At 30.8% G+C, this 24110-nt stretch overlaps 1 protein-coding gene across 3 annotated transcripts in view; it reads right to left on the reverse strand.

Annotated features, from left to right (window-relative positions):
* Positions 1–24110, reverse strand: part of LOC146539885 (suppressor of lurcher protein 1-like) — a 53573-nt gene that overhangs the window by 20445 nt on the left and 9018 nt on the right. For all 3 annotated transcript variants that reach the window (XM_085207863.1, XM_085207865.1, XM_085207864.1), the window contains 2 exons: positions 9024–9096; positions 5359–5536 (listed from right to left, as the gene is read on the reverse strand). In XM_085207863.1, the coding sequence (XP_085063989.1) occupies positions 5359–5536; positions 9024–9096 (251 nt within the window). The remainder of the gene's footprint in view (positions 1–5358; positions 5537–9023; positions 9097–24110) is intronic.

Here is a 24110-nt window from a genome sequence, read left to right on the forward strand (position 1 = left end):
ATTCTTATGATACTCCATAGGGATATATGTATGTATATATGAGTTTAATTTGAGCTTAAATTATGTTATTCACACTTTGCATATCCCAATGGGCACCTATAAAGGAATTTCACCATAGCGTGCACGCTATGTTTCAACGATGTTTAAATATTACATATCTGTTATGATATTCATAAGGAATCTGTTCGCAGCATCCCGCGGGGATTGTGGCTGAGTTATGTAGGGTATACGAATAAGAAAAGTGGTATATAGGTGGAGACTAAATTAATATTTATTATTGTTTAAAATCTAGTTTGCCTTGTTTTCTGTTCAATTTTGCGAAGATATTGTTTTAGTAAAACAATGTAAAGAGTCAATGTTTCAAAATTAGGCGAAAATAGGAAACGGAACAATATTAGGGTAACATTAGGTTCCCTGCTATATGCATGCATAATGTAGAATGAGTTTAAAAAAAAACTTTGCCCCAATTGGTAAGACGTAATTCATCACTGCACGATGGACTTATCCGTATATTCAAATTGTAATTACAATAATGATATTCGAAGGCGGAACTTTTTGAGACATTTAATACTTTTACTAATATTTATCTCGACAAAATTTGATTAAGGCTTCCAATTAACTCGGATTACTCTGATTATAATAAAAGGGAAAATTAGATTTGACACAATGTCTCATTATCTCCGTTAACTTTGCGGTTGAGTTTTGCATAATAAAAATATTCTTTATACTTTAAATATTGTTTAAATATTTATTATTTAAAACATTTTATCGTTTATTTTTTATATTTACTCCTATATTGTGGTTTGCACAGTAAGCAAAAAATAAAAGAATATATAGAAAAGTCACATCGATTTTACTTTCGGCCTTTGGATAGTTACTTAGATATAAATATATATACAGATATTAATATATATAAATATATATACAGATATTAAGATATTATTTAAAATGTTTATAAATTGTACAACAATTATTTTTTTTGTCATTTAAAAAGCTGAACTTTCTTATTAGATATATAATATACATACATATATATCTACCACTGAATGAGGGGTGGATCCAAATATCGTTTGAGGAAAACTTCAAACTCCACAAATTAACCGATTTGTCACTGTCAATAGCTTGATAAGTGATTGAGTGAGAAGGACGAATTAGTGTTATTTTATCGTTAATACGTAATAATCTTTATTAAATTGGTTAGTATATCCTGTAACTGTAAACGACACAGTTTGTGGGTTCGATTCCCACTCGAGGAAATTAATTATTTAATATCTCCAGTTTCATCGCTTTGGTGCAGAGACAAGGTTTCCTGAATTCGGCGGAAAATGAGGAACGAAGTTTCGCTACACTAGGTTTCCTCTGCCTATCCTGTTGGGATACACCATGAAGCTGATTTATACAAAAAGAAATTTTAGAGGTCTTAAAAAGCTTCTTTCAAAAATACATCTAATTCGATATACCAAATAAAAAATAATTCCGATCCAAAATTAAATATATCAAAAAATCGGTTCTGACAGAACTTGTATTTTCTTATTTATCTTTGGCGAACGATCTAACATATGGCTGAACACTGTACAGTTCAAACATTACCAAAATTTGAGTAGTAAAGTAATACTAAAAATACAAAGTAATACTACAAATTCCATATAAAAAATTGGTAGTACAATTTTCGCATTCACTACGACTTTTGGAAAAAATCCAAGTACTCTAGCTATACGTTTTCTTTGCACCAGGTCGAATTTCTCATACAATTGATGTTTAGTTGTGAATCAATAAATTTACTTTGCCTGTTATATTGTAGTATGTTCTTACTTATTTTGGTAACAGGAATTTCAATAAGCAATATCTGAAAAAAGGTACACTGACAAATTTCAAATTTCGTTCTCCTACTTTACATAATAAATATAGTTATTTTTTTTCTCCACACTGTATCTCGCATATAGCAGGGTAGGCAGAGAGGACCTGGCAACGAAGTGTTAACACACTCCATTCCCATTAAGACATTTCCATGCTCTACTTTCCGCCGGATTCGTGAGTCATTGCATGATAAATGGCGGAATTCAATGCCGCGCTTTGCCTCTGCTAGCAAGAAAATGAAAATATTAAATATTGAATTCTCTCGAATAGGAATCGAACCCACACCCGTCACGTTAATAGTGGCCCGGTTGTACCCCTGCCCATTCATAAATAATTATATAATTTTATTAAATTTTATAAATAGATATATTTATTCCTATAAAATACAAACACTAACTTATTTGTTTATCTTACAAGGAAACCAACCCAATGGATTCGAATGGATATTAATTTTAACTAGTATCTTCAATGTGACCGCGTTTATTGACTGACTTAACGATTGAGCGAGCTTAGATAAAGTTGTTTTGTATCGTTCTATTTACAAGTTTGATTTCAGAAACTGTATACACGAGACAATGGAATTTTGTATTATAAATTCATTGTTATATAAGGGATAGATAAGAAATAATATAATAATACTGATATTAAACACTAAGAAAGATATATCAGCTTCACGCTATAACCCCTACACAGCAAGGTAGGCAGAGCAAACCTAGTGTTAAGACACTCCGTTTCCCACTTTCCGCCGCACTCTGGAGGATTTTTGCGTGTTGAGTGGCGGAACTCAACGCTGCTCTTTTGCCTCGACACCACAGCGAAGAAATGAAAATATAAATGTAACTAAATATTACTAAGAAAAATGATAACATCAAGAAATCTAAGAAAGATGAAAACATTATTATATTTATCATCATCATCATTATATCAGCCTATCGATGCTCACTGCTACGTTCGTTTCTGGATATTAGTCTCCTCCAAGGATCTTTGAAGCTTGGTCTTGCACAGCAGCATCTAGTCCCTTACAGCGACCTTATCTATTCAGATTTAGATCCTTGGTCTACTTGTTAGAGAACCTGCGGAGTGTAGTTGATCTTATGACCGCCACTCGAAAACCCATCCGCCGTAACTACATAAATAAGTAAATTTTTCTTCAATGCCGCTTATACCTACGCTTATACGCTTTACCAAAGCGAGGAAGGAATAATAATTTAAATTAATCATTATTCTGTTCCCTAATAAGGAATATTGGAGATATTATATGTTGAATACGTTGCTGTTGCTCATTACCAGAGCGAAGAAATGAGATTATTCGACGGAAGTATTTTAGTGGAAGTTTTAACCCTAAATACCCTAGTTCCCTCTGCCTACCCTGCTATGAAGCTATAAAAAACTTATAAGTGTTATTATTTCACTTTCTCCATCATCACAAAATAAAAATATAATCCTCTTGTCTTAAGCTAGTAAATTTGGTGTTGTCTCTACTAACGTAACGCAATTAAAGACACTCCTGCTCGAGTTAATATAGTAGAGTGCCGCCATTGTAAGCCACATCTTTTATCTCGTTGAGTATGCTTTCAAATAATTACGTCTTATTTTTAGGTTAATTTTGTGAAAAAGACAGTATTTCCTTTAGGTTACGTTTTAAATAGACTGAATAAATTTTACATTAGATACTACACTTCGTAGCTACGTTGGCGAGAAATAACGAAATATTTATAAGTGAATAATATAGGTAGTGGTTAATTGAGGCCGTTTTAAAATAATTAATATTAAATTTCCACTTCTTCATTCTTGTGTCGAGGCAAAGCGCGGGGTTGAGTCACTCAATACGTAATGCCTCAAGAATTCGGCAGAAAGTGGGGAAAGGAGTGTCTTAACACTATGTTCCCTCTGCCTACCCTGCAGTGTGCGGGATACAGCGTGAAGTTGATTTGAGTGGAAATGGAACACACAACCTGTCGCGTCTACAATAGTTAACATCCTGTTTAAAAACCATAATTAATTTACATATAGTACTTGTGTTTAAAACTAAACATATACGAGGTGGGTTTACGGTCGAATGAAGTTTATTATGCTTACAATGGCCTTGAGCCATTTACATCGTGTACTTTATGAGTTCAAATATGACTCAGATTTGAGTGGCACTCAGCAGGCTATATAGAGAATAAATGGTCAATAATATTTTATCGTTGTGACAAATTTATATAGGCAATCTGATATTTTTGAATTTCCTCGAACATTCTTGTATATTAGGAAATAAATTTCGTTTCAAATTTTCCAATTTGAACCATCCAACGCCCACCATAAGAAATTACGATTGTAACTTTGCGAATTTCCATATTCTTTCAAAGAAAAATATTCCGACGGTTATATAAAAACCTTATTTTATTGTAACTCATAATATAGCCGTTGAGTTCCGCTACTCAACACGTAATGCCTTCAGAATTCGGCAGAAAGTGGGGAACCGAGTGTATTAACACAAGGTAGCTAATTTGTTTATAATATAGACTATGCTCAGTGACCTAAAGGTGTAAAAGATCTGAGAGATATATAACTCAAAGATCATTATCAACTTAAACATAATAAAAAAACAACTTCACGTTGACCCCGCATGAAACAGAGTTGACAAAGAACTTAGTGTTAAGACACTCCGCTCCCTAGTGGCGAAACTGAACGCCGCCCATTACCTCGTTACCAGAGCGAAAAAATTTAAATATTTATTATTTCATTTCCTGGAGTAGGAATCGAACCCACAACTGGCCTTAAGCAATAATAAACGTAAAATAAGGCTAAAATAGCATAATTTATAATAACTAAATATATTTTTGAAACAGTTTAATAAGTCATAGCTTTGATATCGCGCGGCACAAACTCCTTCTCATCTATTAATGAGATCGTTCCGCAGCTTATCTCGTCATGTTCTTTATCATAGTAATTTATGCTCTTGAAGATATACCGGCAACTCTAATATAAGTTACTATTCTGTGAAAACAAATTTTAACTTTCTACCGTCGTCGTCGCGTCGTCGGTTTTGTAATGGCATTGTTCATTTTGGTGGATGGTTTTCTTTGATAGATAAAATTTGAGGTTATTTTTTTTGTTTAACGCTTTTTTCTGCTTTTTTTTTAAGGTAGAAACAGAGAAGAGAGTTAAGGCACTCTGGTGATTTTTTTATTGGAAATCGCATAATTTTTTTTCAGAGGCTAAGGGGCACAAGTGTGTATCTGTAAACGCGACTGGTTGTGGGTTCAATCCTCACCTGAGGAAAATAAACATTTTTTTTTCTTCGCTCTGGTGTCGAGGCAAAGCGCCAGTCAATATGCAATTATTTCAGAATTCGCCGAAAAAATAGAAAACGGAGTGACTTAACACAAAGTTCCCTCTGCCTAACCTCAGCAGGTTAGGCAGAATACTGGGTGATCAACTGTTTTATTTATTAATTTTCAATGAAATTACTTTAAAACAAAAATATATACCCAATATAAATACTGAAATACTCACTCCAATAGCTCCTTATATATATCGAAGTCGGTGAACACAAGTTCGACTATTTGATGAGGTTCTGCATAGAATGTGTACATGAGGCAAATGTCCTGAGGGTACGGGCGCGGGTAGTCTGGACTGCTGAAGGTGCCGCGCTCTTTGCCGTGCGTTGATGTGAAGCGAATGCAGGAACAACCTGTAAAATATTTAATTTTTAGTTTCAAATACTAATACTAGTTTTTTTTAGCTTCATCCGGTATGTATCCTGTCGGTAGACATAGGGAGCTTAATGTTAAGGCACTCCACTCTCCATTTTTCGCCAAATTCTGGACTAACCACTATTTCGATAATATTTTTCAAAAAGGTAGACGTACTCGTATGTATAAAACAGTTAGTTCTAATATTCATCAGATATGAAAATATACCTATATTGGATATCATACAAATTCCAAATAAAAATGTTATACAAAAATATTTCAGTTCATTATGCGGTTAGAATTTGTTCAATGTTGTTCAATTGTAGTTGTGGATACAATTTCATGAAAAACTTTTTAATTGAAATAAAAGTTTTGCAGCGATCTTGTTTCACAAAATGATTGAGCTTAACCAATATTACTAAAGTGAGAAAAACAGAGAATAGAGTATTTTTACTTACATTGCAAGATACTAAAGAAAAATCATCAACAAAGATAAAAACTAATATAATTATGAATTTCTTTTAAAATACTAATTTTTATATTTGTCTATAAACTAAGAACTCGTCATATTAAAACTATGTACTATATGTATAAAAAAAAGATTTTTTATTTAAATATTAATCTCATTTTTTACATTTTTAAATAGTTATAGTCCTTACTTAGAAAAGAATGATAATAATTTTGAGACATTTTCCAAAAGTATATTATTACCTTTTTGAAAATTTCTTTTCAAACTCGTTTATATTGATGAGGCATTACAGATTCACAACCCGAGGGAATGCGGTTTCAAACACCGTTGCATCTAGATTTTCTGATACGAATTTTGTTCTAGTTAATAAATTAGGTCATAATTTTTCATTCAATTTTCAACTTTGGAATGCTTCATTTGCTACCTAAATAATCAACAAATTTTAGCTTAAAATATGTAATTTTATTTAACTGTGGGTATGTATGGTTAGTATGGGTGCGTATGTAGAATATACATTTATATTTATTACTGAAATTATTTGTACTGAATATTGTGGAAATAACAATAGTTTTTAATTAAAAAAAATAGTCTACTTTTGTTTAAATTTTCATTTTATGTAGATTTAAATATTGTAGTAAATATATACCAACAATAAACTGCAAAATCATATACCATTGATTTTCACTAGAGGTTTTTCATTAATATTTACCAAAAATAAATTTTACTTATACGCCACGAAGTCATCGTGTCTCAATAAGACAATGTTGGACTGTAAGCGTCATGGTTTTCTAGTGATAGTACAGCGTTGAGTTACGCAATTTAATAACCAATGTGAAATGTGGAATTTTAAGCATAAAATGAGGAGAAGCGGATTTTCTTGCTTCTTGGTTCACTCTCTCTACTTTGATAGTTTTAATGATAAAGTAAAGTTCATATATATATAGAAAAATATACAAATTATATACGAATAGAAAAAAATATATAAATAAAAAAGAAATAACCCTGATAAAATATACAATACAATTGAGTGTGCCTCATCAGCACGCATAACAATTGTAACTGGAATGCGACAGTCAAACACAACTGGTGCAAGCATTCGTATAAAACATAACGGCGTTCATAATCATAAAATTACCACTTACAACAAATAAAACGTCACAAAAATATAGGGGGCGGCCGGCATGGTATGGGCTTGTTGTGATGAATATTTTATGTTGAAGCCTTGGCTATGTCAGTTCCTCTTGTCTCCTGGATAGTATAATGAAAGTTTCGGTACTGCATTTTAAGCTAGTTAGAGAAACTTCACGCTGTATCCCGCAATCAGCAGGGGCAGAGGAAAGAGAAGGGAGAGAGGCAGAGGAAACCTACTGTTAAGACACTTTGTGCCCCACTTTCTGCCTGTATTCCTTTGAGTGGGAATCAAACCGTCACACCCTTGCAGTCACACCCTTGAACCCCTGCACTACGACGACCTTAGTATAAATTAATATAAGGATTAATTAAGCAACGTTTATCGTTTACTTACTTCATGTCGCTTTGAAATTACTTACTAGTCAAACTTTCATATACGATTTAACCTAAAAGTTGCTATTTTTGGCCGCTTATACTAAAAATAACCATAAAATATTACTTTCAATATAATTATTCACAACGCATAGCAAATTAGATACCATTAATAATAATAAATTTAGCTATTGAATTTCATCATGCCTCTTTTCATTATTAATTTATTAGAAACAATGAAAGGAAATGGCGAGAGATAAAAGCTGAAATATTTCAAAGATATAGCTCTAACGGAGATTGGTTCTTACAAATCGTTTAGAACAAGATTCTTATTGAACGGTGTAATGATAATCCAGGTGTTAAAATATATATATTTTTGTAAAGCTTTCTCGAATTATTGCTTTCTTTTGTTATGTTTAATTTATTAGTCTGTGTATATTTTAATATGAAATTCGTATTTTTTTTAATTCAAAGGTTTTGTGATTCTTATTAAGGCTTTTAAAACATTTAAATTTTTATATTTATGGAACTAAGGGGCTTATACGTAAATTTATGCGGGCATATTCAATAAAATAACTGTAACTATTTTACCATACTAATAAATAACTGTATATATTTCTTAGCTCCACGCTTTATTCTGCATAACAGTACAGAGAGCTTAGTGTTAAGTCACTCCGATCTCCACCTTTCACCCGAATCGACATTATAAGTTGTTGTACTCGCACCTAATGCGTTATTTCATACGAAAAATGTATTTTATTTTAATTAGTATTTTATTTCATGATAAAAAATAGTATTGTTTTTATATTTTCATTTTCAGATGATTAAATTCATCTCACGTTTTTACGTATCAATATAGCAATATATTCATACACATACAAATTGAAGCACACTTTGTATTTCAATTAAAAAATGGTATAAAATATTTATTCAAATCACTCTACATACGAGTATACTAAATGGTCTAGACTATAAAAAGTTGTTTGATTATTGTTCTTTAGGAATATATATCATTTTTGTTTTCAACGTTTTTTGTACCTGCTATTTTATTATATAAATACATAGTAAAAAAATATAATCTTTGTAATGAAAATTTATTCTAAGAATTCAATTTTTCCAAGAAGAACCAAAGCGAAGCACTTAAGCATTTAATAAACAATAATTAATTTTCCCGAGTAGGAATCGAACCGACAACCAACATTCACTACACGCTTATGCTCATATGCCATGCCTCATTAACTCTTCATTGTCTTTATATAAAAACAATAAACATATATACATATAATATTTAAATTGCATAACAATATTATTTCCACACAATAGTACACGAACAATACACTCTCATACATACTTATAAAGACTATAAGATAAAATAACAAATCAAAACAAAAAATACGAATAGTTTTTAACGAATGGTATCTGTCGGAAGCCTCGCAAATGGGGCAAGTAATGTGATCGTGTCAAGAACTCTTAAGTGTACTAACAAAATGGCGGTATAATAAAAGAATACTCACTTGGATTTATCGCGTGGCCTTCGTCCACCGTGTGGAGGGATAAGTGGACGAGCAGGAACAGTGCCGTTGATGTCTGGAACAGAAATGGTTGATTGGTTTCGGATGTCTTATTATTTGGGAAAATCTATCGTATAGCGTTTTATGTTGTTATGAATATTTTGAAAATAAAATAAGAAGTGGATAACGGAGTGTTTTAACACTAGGTTCCATCTGCCTACCCTGCTGTGTGCGGGATACAGCGTGAAGCTGTTAAAGAAGCTAAGGATACCGAGTATTTATCTAATTTTAATATGTCTAAATTATTTGTTAACTATTATTTAATTTCATTTAATGTCAATACTCATATTACTCGTATGGTAGTAGCATCAAAATAAGTTAATATAAATTTAATATATATAGCAATTTATATATTACTGGCGACGACCACGTGTTTTCACCGCCTGACCTATATGATTATTTATTTAATTATCTGAATAGCATTCGTGTTCTAATATATATTCATTGCGCACTTATAATTGTTGAAAGATACTAACGGAATGACATTGCTCTCTCTTCTTGTTCAAAATAATTAAAATAAAAAAAATCAGTTAAGTGCTAGTCGCATTTGTCCACCGAAGGTTCCGTACCAATTTTCGAATTGTAAGTCAACGGGAAGTATAACTTACTACAAACTTAGTTCGTGCAATGTGTTTGTGTATGTAAAATGAACAACAAATATAAATTTGTAATTATTTTTTGATACTTATAATATTTCACGTTTTGGTTTTTTTCATAACAATAGGTCCACGGGAAGTACCTTTTTTTAATTTTTAAGTTTTTCTATTACGAATCTCATACAAAATGAAGCAAAGTAAGCAAACATACGGACGGACAGATCGATAACAAAGTGATCCGTTTTTACTTTTAGAGTTGCGGAACCCTAAAAATATATAACCATGTAAATTTAATATCCAATACGTTGATACTACCGATACTTCCAGTCCCGTACCCCATACGGGGATTACTCCAAACATAATCTAATAAGAACATTCATGACGCTCTAATTGGGTTACCTACTTCATGCTACTTTCATACTAATCTTTTTAAAGGATATTATAGGAAATGGGTTAAGCAATACATTTATATAGATTTACGTATAATTTTATTAACCTTTATGGCTCATAGAATAGTAATAATAATAATAATAATATGTTTTTTTTAATGTTTGAATGTAATTAATTATAACTAATGATATAACACTTCCGAAGACATTTGGCATAAAAACTAAAGTTACTGAGTATTGTAGGAGAGAAAATCTTTCGACGCATATTATCAGATAGTTTTGGTAGTGTTTTTGAATTCTTTTTACAATATTTGTTAGACGTTTTATTTTACATCTAGTAGGACAGGCAGAGAGCCTATTGTTAAGGCACTACGTTCTCCCCATTTTACCTGAATTCGAGACCGCTGACCAAAGCAGGAAAATAAAAACAAAGGGGAGTTGGATTCTTCTATCGAGCATTCTGTACAAATTTCAGAACTTAAGTTTGTGTTCGTTGTTTAGTAAAAAGTACAGCATTATGCTTATCTATGCCTCTTCAACAAATAAAAATAAATTCATAGAAAAAAGGGAAAGTTTTTTCTTTACAAGGACTTTTAAAATGTGGGAGATACACATAAAAAGTAAAGAAATAAACATATATATCTAAATATCCATAAAATGTACGCCATTTAATAGAATTGATGTAAACAAATATAAAAAGCGAGAAACTGTTGGAGCAATCGAATGGAAGTTTCATAGTTTGTTGCAACTTGTTTATTGAAGTGCTTCTACTAGAACTATTTATATGACACTCAGAAAATACTTAGATAGCAATGAGTTACACTATACAAAGTAAGTTTGTTAAGTTAGTCATGTTCGAGTGTCCCTATTACTTAAGTGTGTAATGGTACATTGTGAAAGGAAATTTTATTTATTACTTTAATTTTTTTATGAACTTCACTTTCTAATCAAATAACGCAGCTTAGGTAGAGAGCCTAGAGTTAAGACACTCCGCTCTCTATCTCCCGCCAAATTTTGAAATCATTTATTAATTTTAAAATTTATTCATCCGACGACAACAGACTACGAATTATTTAGTTAAAAGATACTTTTCAGATAGGTACAGTATTATTCTGATATCTTTTTCTACTGCAATATTTAACACAGCATTGCAGGAGAGTTTGATAAATGATGACTATTATTTACCTCTCGCCAAAACACTATCGCTGAAATACTGTTGCTCTCGGATATTTACTATTTAATGGACTTTGTAACCAGTTGCTACTCCGGCCAGCTGCTGATGGTCAGATATTCATACTTCAATAATATGGTGAGATAGAGAGACCTGAATGATTAATCACTCATTTCTCTAAAATCAGCTTCACGCTGTATCACGCTCACAGCAGGATAGGCAGAGGGAACCCAGTTTTAATACACTCTGTTACCCACTTTCCGCCCAATTCTGGAGGCATTGCGTGTTGAGTGGTCGTGGTGGTGGATCCCTCGAATGGGGATTAGATCTAACCCAAAACCAGTCGGTTTTACAGTTACACTTTGTGCCCCTGCGGCACGACTGGCGTCTACTCTTTTCTTATTTATGTGTCTAGTGCTATACATAATTTGACATTGTCAAATAAAAGGAAAAGAAAGTGACACCAATCGTAGTGTAGAGTCACAAATATGTGAGTGAAAATACAACAGCTGTGGGTTCGATTCCCACTAGAATTAAATATGAAATATTTTCATTTTTTCGCTCTGGTGTCGAGGAAAAGTGTTTCACTGAGTTCCGCTACTCAATAAGCAATGCCTTCAGAATTCGACGAAAAGTGGGAAGTGAAGCTGAAAAAAAATAAAAGGAAATCTCTTTGAAAGCTACCTGTCTAACCAAAGCTTCGAGTAAATATTGTTCGCTAAGCTTTCAAAACGTCCATTGCAAGCGAAGTCGTAAACTATTGAGCTATGCGGTGTATGCGGCATTCATATCAAATTTTCCTATTATAATAACTCTTTAAATTATTGCAGAACTACTACAAAGAGTATAATGGGCATTCATTTTATTTACAGTACCTAGGTAAATACGTTTTCTAAAAATTTTACGAAGCTTTTTCGCTGGTTTGTTTGAATTTAACGTTTTATTCAGTTCTGAGCTTGAGAGCGATTTTTTTATGTACCTACATATTTTTTAGCGTGAGATAAATGATATTTAAAAAAGGGATATTTAAAAAATTAATTAAAAATTATGTGTAAATGTAAACACATTCATATTCATCTCTCATTAATGTCGACTGAAGACATAGATTTTTGTCCCAAACGTACAGAATAAGAAACTGCAGAAACGAGTTTACTAGCAAAAAAACAAATTGAAATCTAAAAGGGATTCATTAAGACCGACATCACTTTGATGTTTGCCTTACGAGTTCCTAATTGCAAACGGAGTCAATAGAGGTCTTCCTTGACCAATCTCTAACAAAAAACCTTTGATAAGGGTGGGTAAAGACAAATGAGGTGGCAGCTTAACTATTGATTGTATACTTACTCTATTACAATCATTTATTTTCTATCGTATATGTATTTATAAACTATTATATTCGATTGCTAAGCTACAATTAAGTTTAATATAAGAAACAAAGAGGCTACCCACGGGGCAGGGGCACTAATATACGACCGTAAGCGCGAAAGGTAATGGGTTCGATTCCCGCTCGAGGAAGAAATGAAATATTTAATATTTTGATTCTCTCGCTTTGGAAACAAAATAAAACGTTGAGTTTCGCCCTTCAACGTTCAAAGCTTCTAGAAAACGACAGAAAGTAGGGAACGGATATGATGTGTTCATTCAGAAATGTGAACAGAGTGTCTCAACACTAGTAATAAAACATATTAAATAAATTTACGTTATACTTTTATACGCTGACTATGTCTTACAACAGAATGTTACTAAATTATTAAATATTGGGAAAAAGCGTAACTAATACGCATTCTACATTCTAAACGTTAGATTTAAACCAAACAAATTTCAACTTATTTAATAATAGCTATAATATAATAAACTTTATCAAATGAATAAATAGAAAGCGCGACAAATCAAATAGCAGATAACAGAAGTAAGAAATTACAATAAAATAAAGTTACAAGAACAGTTTCCTTCCACCAGATCAGAACTTCCCAACAGAAGAAACACAAACTACGACTAAAATAGCACAAAGTCGAGTAAAAACTCAAGTGAAAGCTAAGAAATTTAAACGAACATGACTATAGAAAGTAAAAAGGAACCAAATTGTGAGACGGTCTTTCCATTTGGTATACTCGTGCTTGCTCTTTGAACTAAACTAACTTTCCACCACTAAAGCAAGTTCCAAGTGTTACAAAGGTAGTTGAGAGCGAGTTGTTAACAAATGGCTGCTCTACGCAGTTAAATGATGTTGAAATTTAGATCTCTTGTTATGCTAATGTTCGCGAATGCTTCACGGGGTGGCTGAAAGAAGGAATTGTGTTTGTTCAAGTAAATGAATTGGCTTTAAATTTATTTTGTGGTGCTTTTTCTATTGTGTATAATTTATAAAAAGTCAGACGAAGTTTTTATATTGGTTGTTTAGATATTTTTTTTCAACTTCACGCTTTATCACGCACACATCAGGATAGGTAGAGGGAACCTAATATTCAGACACTTCCACAAATGGAAATTTAAAACTTAATTATAAGGTACAGAGTGATAGAAAAGGGGAAATAAAATTTCAAATTGTTACACAGACATGTCACAATATCATTCACTATGAGAATTTATATTACGTTTTAATCAATGAAACCTATGTAAAATATAATTAAATGAACCACTAAATAAAATTATTTTAGGTTTGAAATTCAATTCTATATATAGAAATTAACATGTAAAATTATAATTATATCTGTAGGCTCTGTTAAGTAATTAGGCAAATTCTCTGTCAATCCGTTCAAATATTTAATGCCGATATTGCCAAATGCATAGTTAATAAACACTGGATGAAACGATTGACGTCCATTAGTATATTAATAATAATAGTTAAAACTACCTACATTTATTATAAATTTAGATTATTCAATTTAAAAAAAAATAAAATTTAATTAAATATTATTGCAGAGTTATAACAGAATTACTCAACACGCAATGCGTCCAGAATTCGGAAGAAAATAAGAAACGTAGTGTCTGAACACTATTTTCCCTCTGCTTACCCTGCTGTGTATGTGCGGGATACAGCGTGAAGCTGATACATTACAGAGTTATCGAACTTTTAGAGTGCTTTTATATTTTCAATGGATTATGCGGGCGAAGTCGCAGGTTAACGCAGGTATAATATAAATATATTTTAGTATATTCATTTATTTTAGCATTCAAACTGAAAATTGTTTATAACTCAATTCTAAAACATATTAAAGTAAATTTAAATTCAATATTATTCTATTACAACTGCACGGGCGTAGATAAAACGTATATCTAATGAATATACATAATATGACCCCAAATAGCTTTAGAGGTTTATTCTAAATACCATTGAAGCTCTCGCTTACATTCGTGACAATATAATCTTATTTACCTGACATTATTCAGTGAAATTCAACGCAATGTGAAATAAAATTCTGTATTTTTATATGTATGGCGTGATGGTCGTAGATTCGATTCCCATACGGAGGAATGTTTATTAGTTAATTCGTTTTTAGCTAGGTATCGCTTTGGTAAGACTAGTGTTAAGTTCCAGATCGAAAATAGAGGATGGTGTTTTGCTACTGGGGGTTGAAAAAAACCATAAAATATTTTTTTATTTATGTTAGTTAATAGATTTACGGATTTTTTTTTCTTGCTTCTCTTTTATCTATTTATATCTTAAATCTACATCTTCTTATGCAATTTCTTTTTTCAGTGCTTTTAAAAAATATATGTATGACAATTACTCGTTATGCATACTTTAAAAACTTATTATCAGTTTCATTATTATCGTGTACTCGTATATTAATTATAGTATGCCCATTGATTTTTATCACTTTTTGCGTATAAACTTAAATGTTTATTATCAATAATTTATTAAAAGCCTACTGATATCGTTAATGTATTTCAAAATGGCTACCACAGGTGGTCGATGTACTCCCAAAAGTATTATCTGTATATTATTATAGTATCACATACTTTATGAATTAAATGTATAACTTGTTAGCGGTAGTATTCATTATGAGTTTATAGTAAAAATGTGAATATGATTAATTAGAATGAAACGAAATGTGTAAGTTGTGTATTTAAATAAAGAAAAGTTGTTATGATATTATTATGACTGAAGATAAAAATATAAATGAAGTACTTTATTAATATATAATTTTTAAATAAATATTGTCAATATGATTTAGTAAGTTGACTTCAATTAAATATTTTTTATAGTGATTGTACATTATATTGTTAAAACTATAGGAAGTTACTATGATATGTTATAAATGATGGCAGCACTGAAACTATCTTTATTGTGAATTATGAATATGAGATACATCCGGTAAGCTTAGTTTTGGAGGGAAATTGTAACCTATAAAAACACCCCAAAAACAGAATTGAGCACAGTCTTCCCGACGTTGTAATACTGCCAGCACGCTCTAAGCAAACGTTATTAAGTGATAGTTTAAGTGCTAAGTGTTTAAGTGTCAGTGCTAAGTAGAAAGTGTTCATAATAAAGCGATTTAAAGAGTGAAGGCTTATAATTGATCTACCCAGTGAGTAGATGTTTCTTTCACTTCAGAAGCGGGACGCAGGACTAAATAACGCCCATTAAAGACTGAAGGTTAGAAGTTTTATATATTGTATAATATTATGTTTGTTCCTATTGAATTTTGTTGTTCACAAGTGACTTTTGTTCTTTTTATATTTATTTATTATTTTTACTTTTGTGGTTACTTTTATTAAGTAATTGTTTCTTATTAGGGTATTTGTTATATTTAAATTTATATGCTGGTTTGAATCACTATAATACTACATTTGTAAAAACTATAGGATTTGCTTATACTTAAATGGGGAAATCTAAAACGTAAGCGAAGTTGTACCGTTACCTACTAGTAATAATCATATGCGAGCTATTTACCCTCACAATAATTTTCCTGCTTTATGTAGTGTTTTAATCCTAAATGTCATTATGGCCAAAATTGAACGGCAAGCAATTTACGGTGATCTTTTTACGGATATGCTAAAAATTAGGTGTAAAATTGATCAATCTTTAGAAAATTATTATTATGAAAAAATGATTTTAATTAAAATTAAGGATATTATATTAATACATGCCATAGATGATAAATTTATAAGAATGGGAGCGGGAACTTACACATTTCGTTTCATTCTAATTGATCATATTCACATTTTTACTATAAACTCATAATGAATTCTACCGCTAACATTATTATATATTAATAAAAGTACTTCATTTATATTTTTATCTTCAGTCATAATAATATCATAACAACTTCTCTTTATTTAAATACACAACTTACACATTTCGTTTCTTTCTAATTAATCATATTCACATTTTTACTATAAACTCATAATGAATTCTACCGCTAACATTATTATATATTAAAAGTACTTCATTTATATTTTTATCTTCAGTCATAATAATATCATAACAACTTCTCTTTATTTAAATACACAACTTACACGTTTCGTTTCATTCTAATTAATCATATTCACGTTTTTACTATAAACTCATAATGAATACTACCGCTAACATTATCTTTCAAACTGGTTAACTGTTATGGAATCGATTATATTTAATAATAATTTGATTTTAAATTTTACTTCAGTAAATATTAAATATTTAAAATATTCTCAATGAATTCAATACATATATAATTGAGTTTTCCTCACTCCACTTGTACATCAACCACTTTCCTTGTACCTTGTGATATTTTTATGGTAAAGGTTGCCACCAAAATTTTATTTTTTTATTATCAATCTATCTTGTTGGTGTAAGCATTAAAAAAATAAATAAAATACCTATAAAAATATAAAAAAATTAACTTTTAAATCTGTATCGTTAAACTTACTTTTAATAGTTTTATTTCTATTTATGTACGCGTACATAGTTCATAACATTTTACTAAGCCAATACACAGAGTGTTACTGCTAAAGGCTTAAATAAATTCAAAATATAGCCGTGTTAAATTGAATATAAAGGAAAGCTCAATTTAAGCTTTAGTTTTAAAAGCTTTAGTAGGTGTTGCATGGGATATAGGCTAAAACCTAAATGGATATTCAAACTGTTCTCTATTAAATGTAAACAAGTAGGCCCTTATTGTCGTGTTTTATGAAGTGTTATTATATCTGAAAATTGTTTGAAAAATTGTTATATATTCTAAACTTATTATGATTATTATTTATAATGTTCTTTTTAACCATAAAAGGAGGGGTGTTGAAAGGGGTGTTATGAGGGATTAGTAATTTAAGAACTAAAGTAAAAATGTGTAAGTAATAATTTTAATTGCGGTTTCCTTTAAAATTAATTTTTTAATAAAGTTCATTTGATATTTAAAATTACAATTAAAAATTTTCACTCAATATTTTTTTCATAGTAGAGTGATTATTAGATAATTAGAAATATTCAATTCTAACGCTACTTTAGCAAACAGCAATACTTACAAGAATTATTTCTTTTTTTTTTCTCTTTTTGTTAGCTATTGTTATTCCTTTATTGAAACATAAAGAATGATGATTTCTATACGGCAATATAAATTTCTAACATTATTATCAAGAAAACTCGATGAACATCAAAAAGTTTTTATAATAGTTACGTTCCAGTACATTTGTTTTGTTTCTGACATTTACTTTTACATACGATGTTGAAATTTACTGAAGTGTGAAAAATAGCCCGAAGATAACCAATAAAGTGAAGGAATTGCTGGAAATAAATTGTAAGTGAAAGATGATTTTAGCATACATTTCAATATTAATTGGAAAAATGAAGCCAGTTGTGAGTAAGATCACAAGCGTGACTGTAAACGCAACGGATTGTGGGTTCGATTCCCATTTTAGGAAATGAAATACAATTTATTAAATCAAATTAAATATTTGCATTTCGTTGCTTTGATAACAAGGCAAAAAGCGGCGTTGCGTTTCTCCACTCAATAAGTAATACCTCAAGAATTTAACGGAATGTTGGGAACGGAAGTGTCTTAATAGGAATGGAGTTTCTTAACACTAGGTTCCCAAATCTTCTCTGCCTATCCTTCTATATGTGAAATACAGCGTAAATCTGGAAAAAAATACACCTTGGTCGCAATATCATCATCAGGTGACCCAAACGCCCGTTTGCCTTGTCCTTTTTCCATAAATAAAAAATATATATTGCAATAGTTTAAAAACTGAAACAATTATTTATTCATATCATATTAAAAAATTCTAACCACCGACGACGGAAAGCTTTAGATATATAATAGAATTTCATATTTTCGAGCATCACAATCGTATATTAAACATTTCATAAATCCCGACGCAGTTTAATAGTTCTTTATTAAAATCCAGCGAGAAGGACTCGGCAGACATTTTACAATGGTTTTTAATATTTCTCGTAATATATTACTTCACCCAGGAACATTACAGCACACTGTATTGTTTACAATTGCTATTATTTACGCGGGATTAAAGAATGTTCCACATTTGGCACAGTTCCAGCCCTGCTGTTGACACTAGAGTGTAGTAAATATACGTCAAGTCTTATTTTCGAACTAAACTTAACTAATTCTGAGATGGTTAAGTATGATTTGTGTCTCTACAGTCGACGTTGTATGTTCCAATAAGTCTTATAAGTTTGAACGAAATTCTAAAGTTAATTATATCTTATTATCGCTTCATGCTGTATCCCGCACACAGCTGGGTATTCAGAGGGAACCTAGTGTTAAGACACTCTGTTCCCCACGTTCCGCCAAATCTGTGGAGTGAGGAGAATGAGGAGGAGGAGAGTGCTGGGCTACTAAACCATATTTATGACGCATGGGAGAAGTCACATAATGCCATCTTTTCCCATGTATAGACTATGCAAAGAATTTGATTATGTAGAATATGAAACTCTGATACTAAAACTATATAATTATCGTATACAGGACACTGCCCTTGATCTTATTGCCTCACATTTAAACCAAAAAATCCAGAAGGTAAAAAAAGATGTCCAGATCTTAGACATACCAGAGATTTACAAAATTAATTTTAATATCAATTACTTGTCACTCATGTCCTTTTTAACCGTATACTAACTACTAGTTCATACTAAATATTTAATAACTAAATTCACATATTTTCAAATTTATTTTTTCATTCATTATTAAAATTTAAAGATATACATGTAAATTCATTGTAATGATATTCTTGAACAGACAAGAAGGCTTCACTCAATCATAATGACCTACCTATAGCGGTTTTCAAAGGAACTCTAAGATACCAGAGCCAGACGGTGTCTTTGAAACTGCTAACATACGAATATTAAATGATTACGTTGCTTCTTTTGTAAGTATTCCATATTATATTCATGATAAATTGAACTAAAGTGTATTAAAGCTTAAAAAGCCTTAAAATGTTATAATATTAGCTTATGACTAAAAGATGCCGTTATGGGTGGTGTGAAGGGAGAAGGGTGTGAGTTCAACTACGCGACGGTTGTAAATTCGATTCCACTCGAAGCAATTTTTTAAATTATTAATATTTTCATTTTTTTAACCCTGGCACCAAGGGAAAAGCGTTAAGTTCCGCTTAACATATACTTTATTTCTAACATAAGTATAGATATAGATCGTATAATTATATTTATGTGTATAATTATATTAAATTGATTTTTTTAGTAATTTTTTTCTTTTAACGAAATTTTAAACCATAAATATTCCTTGCATACCCAAGGATCATTTCACATTCAATTTAAACATTTCCATACATACTACCATAATATAAGGAGGTAACTGATTTCAAAGAGACCATGTAACCTGAACGTACTTCAGGTTGGCCATGAGCCAAATTCTATGAAGCACCTAACCAGCATTACCTTAAATTTTGAATCAAACCTACGGATTACCATATAAAAGAACGGGTAAGATCTAACGAAGTTAAGCTTTGCGTATTAAATTTTGATACTTACTTTTTATGTAAAACAATTTTACATATTACATATTAATTATTATAAGCACTTTCACGTTAAATCCCACATGTAGCAGGGTAAGCAGAGAGAGCCTAGTGCTAAGACACTACACTCCCCATTTTCCGCCGGATTCTGGAAGCGTTGCGTATTGCAACTCAACGCTGGCTTTAACTTAGAACGTACACTTCCTGTATATTTTGTTTCATATAGCTAAAACGTACAGAACTCTGTTAAAAGAGAGAGAAGAGAGAAAAGAGGTTTTGTTGCATATTAAACGAAGAGATTCTTCAAAATTTAATGAAAACAATTTGTAGGATATTGAGTTTGTAAGTCTTAAATAGTTAAAAAATTAAATAGATAAAATAATTATATTTTTTTAAGTTTTACATATCACTTTGCTATTAGGTCGGTTAGGCATAGGTATAGGGAACCTGGGAACCTAGTAGCCACCTGTTCCTCACTTTTCGCCGAATTGTAGAGCACGTAGCAATTTATGTAAAACTTTTGTTTAATTTGGCTATAATATAATAATAACATTAAGCGGGCGAAGCCTCAAGTGTATCGCTAGTATATGTAAACTATTTACATTAGTGTGTATAAGCACGATTAATACTATAAAGACGTCGTATCTACGCCATATTTAGAAATTTACAACATAATTACATGTGACAGTTTACATTCCGGTTTTATTAGTGAAGGAAGGTTATTGCATTAAATATATGAGAAGACGAACGTTACGTTAAATTTTCATACATTAAATATTTTATTAGGGTGGATCTGACATCTATAAACGTTATTTCTCAATATTAATTTATAATTTTAGAATTATTATTAGCAAATATAATTGTAAATAGCATCTTTTTCGATCTAATTGGACGAAAGTACGGCGTTAAATTCCGCTACATAGCAATTAAGTGAGCAAAAGAAATGTATATGAATATTTATATATAACTGTCAGGCAAAAAATAACATAAAGATTTACTTTAACTATTATGAACTCAATATTATGCACCTTTACGTGTCGATCCAACTGTCACGTCAGTTTTTCGGCTTCTCTACTGAATAGGATCATGGCATATACCTTAGAACGTATTATAAAAACCATAATCAAAATAAAAATAACTCTAGGTGTTGGTATTACACAAACATCTAGAGTCTATCTTATTGTGACAATTGAGAAAATGTATTTTATACAGCAATTGTTTTACTTAACTGTCTGAAATATTTAAAAATAATTATATAATTTTTGCTTAGTTATAATTTTTAGGAACTCAATTAATTGAGTTATTAAATGACAGTAACTTTACTTAATTTAGTAGTTAAAGCACATCTTTGGAAAACAAACATTTATCAAACTCAATTGTTGGCATTCGTTCTTATAAGAAAACTCATTAAAGCGAGATGGAAACGTACGTTTTAATTGGCCTGAGCTATTTCATCCATATTTTTATAGGGAATATTTGTTCTACATCTACAAGAATATTAATATAAATAGTAACACTTATAGTTGTTATCTTTCGTTTTCTTTGTATTTTAGCTTCACACTATATCCTGCACATAGCAGCGTAGGCTGAGGGAACCTGGGAACCTAGTGTTACCCATTACGACACTGCCGTTTACCACTTTTCATGAATGACCAACGAACCCACAACTATCAGGCTTACAGTTAGATCCTGTTCCACTGCGTCACAAAAGCCTTTCGAGTTACAAACTTATAACAGTATTCTTTATCTGTAATAATATTAGTAATGTAAGCACAATACATTGGACAAAAAATAGTACCGTCTCCAAAACAAGACCCTTTTCACACGTAATAAAATTGATGTACCTACGTAATATTTACGTTTACGTAATATTTTTATGTTTTTCAATGACTGAAGTCAAATATTTGTAAATTAACTTGTATATCCTTCATATTGACGATATGAACGAATTAAGGAACAACCTTAATAAAAATATTAAACTATCCTTTTAAAACTTATCTTAAAACTTTTCCTAAATACAAATATATTGATATATAAATAAATAATTGATAAAAATAATTACATTGATAAAATCAATACGAATAAATTATAAGTAGGTATACCTTCATCATCATCATCATCATCATCAGCCTGTCCTCGTCCACTGCTGGTATACCTTATATGAAAAGATATTGAATATACCTAGTATGGTCTTTCTTACCTTCATTTCCACAAGACAGCTGTCTTCTCGTACTAAATTTCACAATAGTCAAACATTTCTAAGTAACAAATTAAATTTAAATATTAAGTATTTTGTTTGGCATTCTCGATTCGAAACAATACAAATTAAACAAGTTTAACTCGAAATTTCGTTCGTGAACTCGATTAACAATTTTACAGAATACTTTATTGGAGTCAGTTAAACAATGAAGTAGAGATGCTTAAAGTATTCATAACATATATTGCTATAATGGCGTAGTGGAACTGTCTATCTGTAGACATGATGGTTGTTGGTTTGAAATAAAAGAGTAATTTTCTTTCTTAAGTGTGAAATAACATTATAAAAATGTAAAAAATTTGATCCAGGCAAAGATAACCTAGTGTCCAGACACTCCGCTTTCTGCTTTCCTACCAAATTCGAGACATTGCATACTGAGGCGTGCCGCCTTTTCTTACTAGGTTTTTGTTATATACCCCTGAATGGCGATCGAACTTACTACTATCGCGTTCACAGTCAGGCTCCCACTATGTCATATTGAAATTTTGTTGTAAATTAACACTATAAATTAATATTTTAATATGATCATTTACTTTAAACAACAAAATATACCTATTTAATATAAATAACTTATTTCTTTGGTCATTATCGCGAACAGTTAATTATTTCAGGCTGTTATTGTAATTATTTTTCATATAGGCCTTTAAACCACGATTTAATATTTAAAGTTAATAATAGGTCACGAATACAATGAATGAATAAATAATGAAAAAAGCAAAATTAAAAGAAAATAAAATACATAATAAGTGCCATATCTATATAAATATTATAAAGCTTAAGGGGCTATTTGTTTTTAATGTGTTAATCTCAGGAATTAATAATTTGAATTGAAATACTGTCATTGTTATATTTAAAAGAAAAGAAAAAGGCTGTAGAACATATTATATTCCGTTAAAAATTTCAATGTAATCTATAGTACCTGCGATCAAAGTCAGGCGTTTAGTATATATATACATACTCTTGTTTATTTTCATTTAGTTTCGTTTGACCCCATTGTAAAAACAAAAATAAACAAGTGTTGTGAAACTGTGAGTAAAAACTAGTGTAAGTATAGCGTTCTCACTTACGGCTTCGCCTGCATGAAATATAGTAACTGGGGACCAGAATTGTTTTATTGGGAACATAGCGTCTTTACATTAGGTTCCCAGGTTCCTTCTGCCTACCCTGCTATGTGGAATACAGCATGTAAATTGCTATGAGCAATAGTCGAAATTAGTTTCGCTTAATTTTCAATTGAAACCAGGTTATTAATTCAAATCACCTACTATTTTATGTAACGTCGATTGCGTTAATGAGGCAATTGGAACACATGTACGTAGTTAGATGGCTATAGCAAATTGTATAAAGATTTTGCTATTTAGAATATTCTCTGTAAACGCGACGTTTGTGGGTTCGATCCCCACTCGTGGGATTGAAATATATAATATTTTAATTTCTTCGCTCTATCCAAAGCGGCAAAGCCTGGCGATAATTTCCGCCATTCAAAACGGAATGTGCCAAAAATTCGGGGGAATTTCAGGAACGAAAGTGTCTGAATGGGAGACGAAGTGTCGTAGTACTACGTTCCCAGGTTTCCTCTGCCTATCTTGCTATATAGGGATACAGCTTGAAATTAAAAAGTATAAAAAGACTCATGAATTATTACAAGGTTCAAATTCAAATTCTTAGATTTCATTACTATAGTTTTACTAATAATGTAAAATTGTT

The sequence above is a fragment of the Heliconius melpomene genome, chromosome 3 (genome assembly GCF_056956725.1).
Source record: "Heliconius melpomene rosina isolate 202511_hmr_F chromosome 3, ASM5695672v1, whole genome shotgun sequence".
NCBI lineage: Eukaryota > Metazoa > Arthropoda > Insecta > Lepidoptera > Nymphalidae > Heliconius > Heliconius melpomene.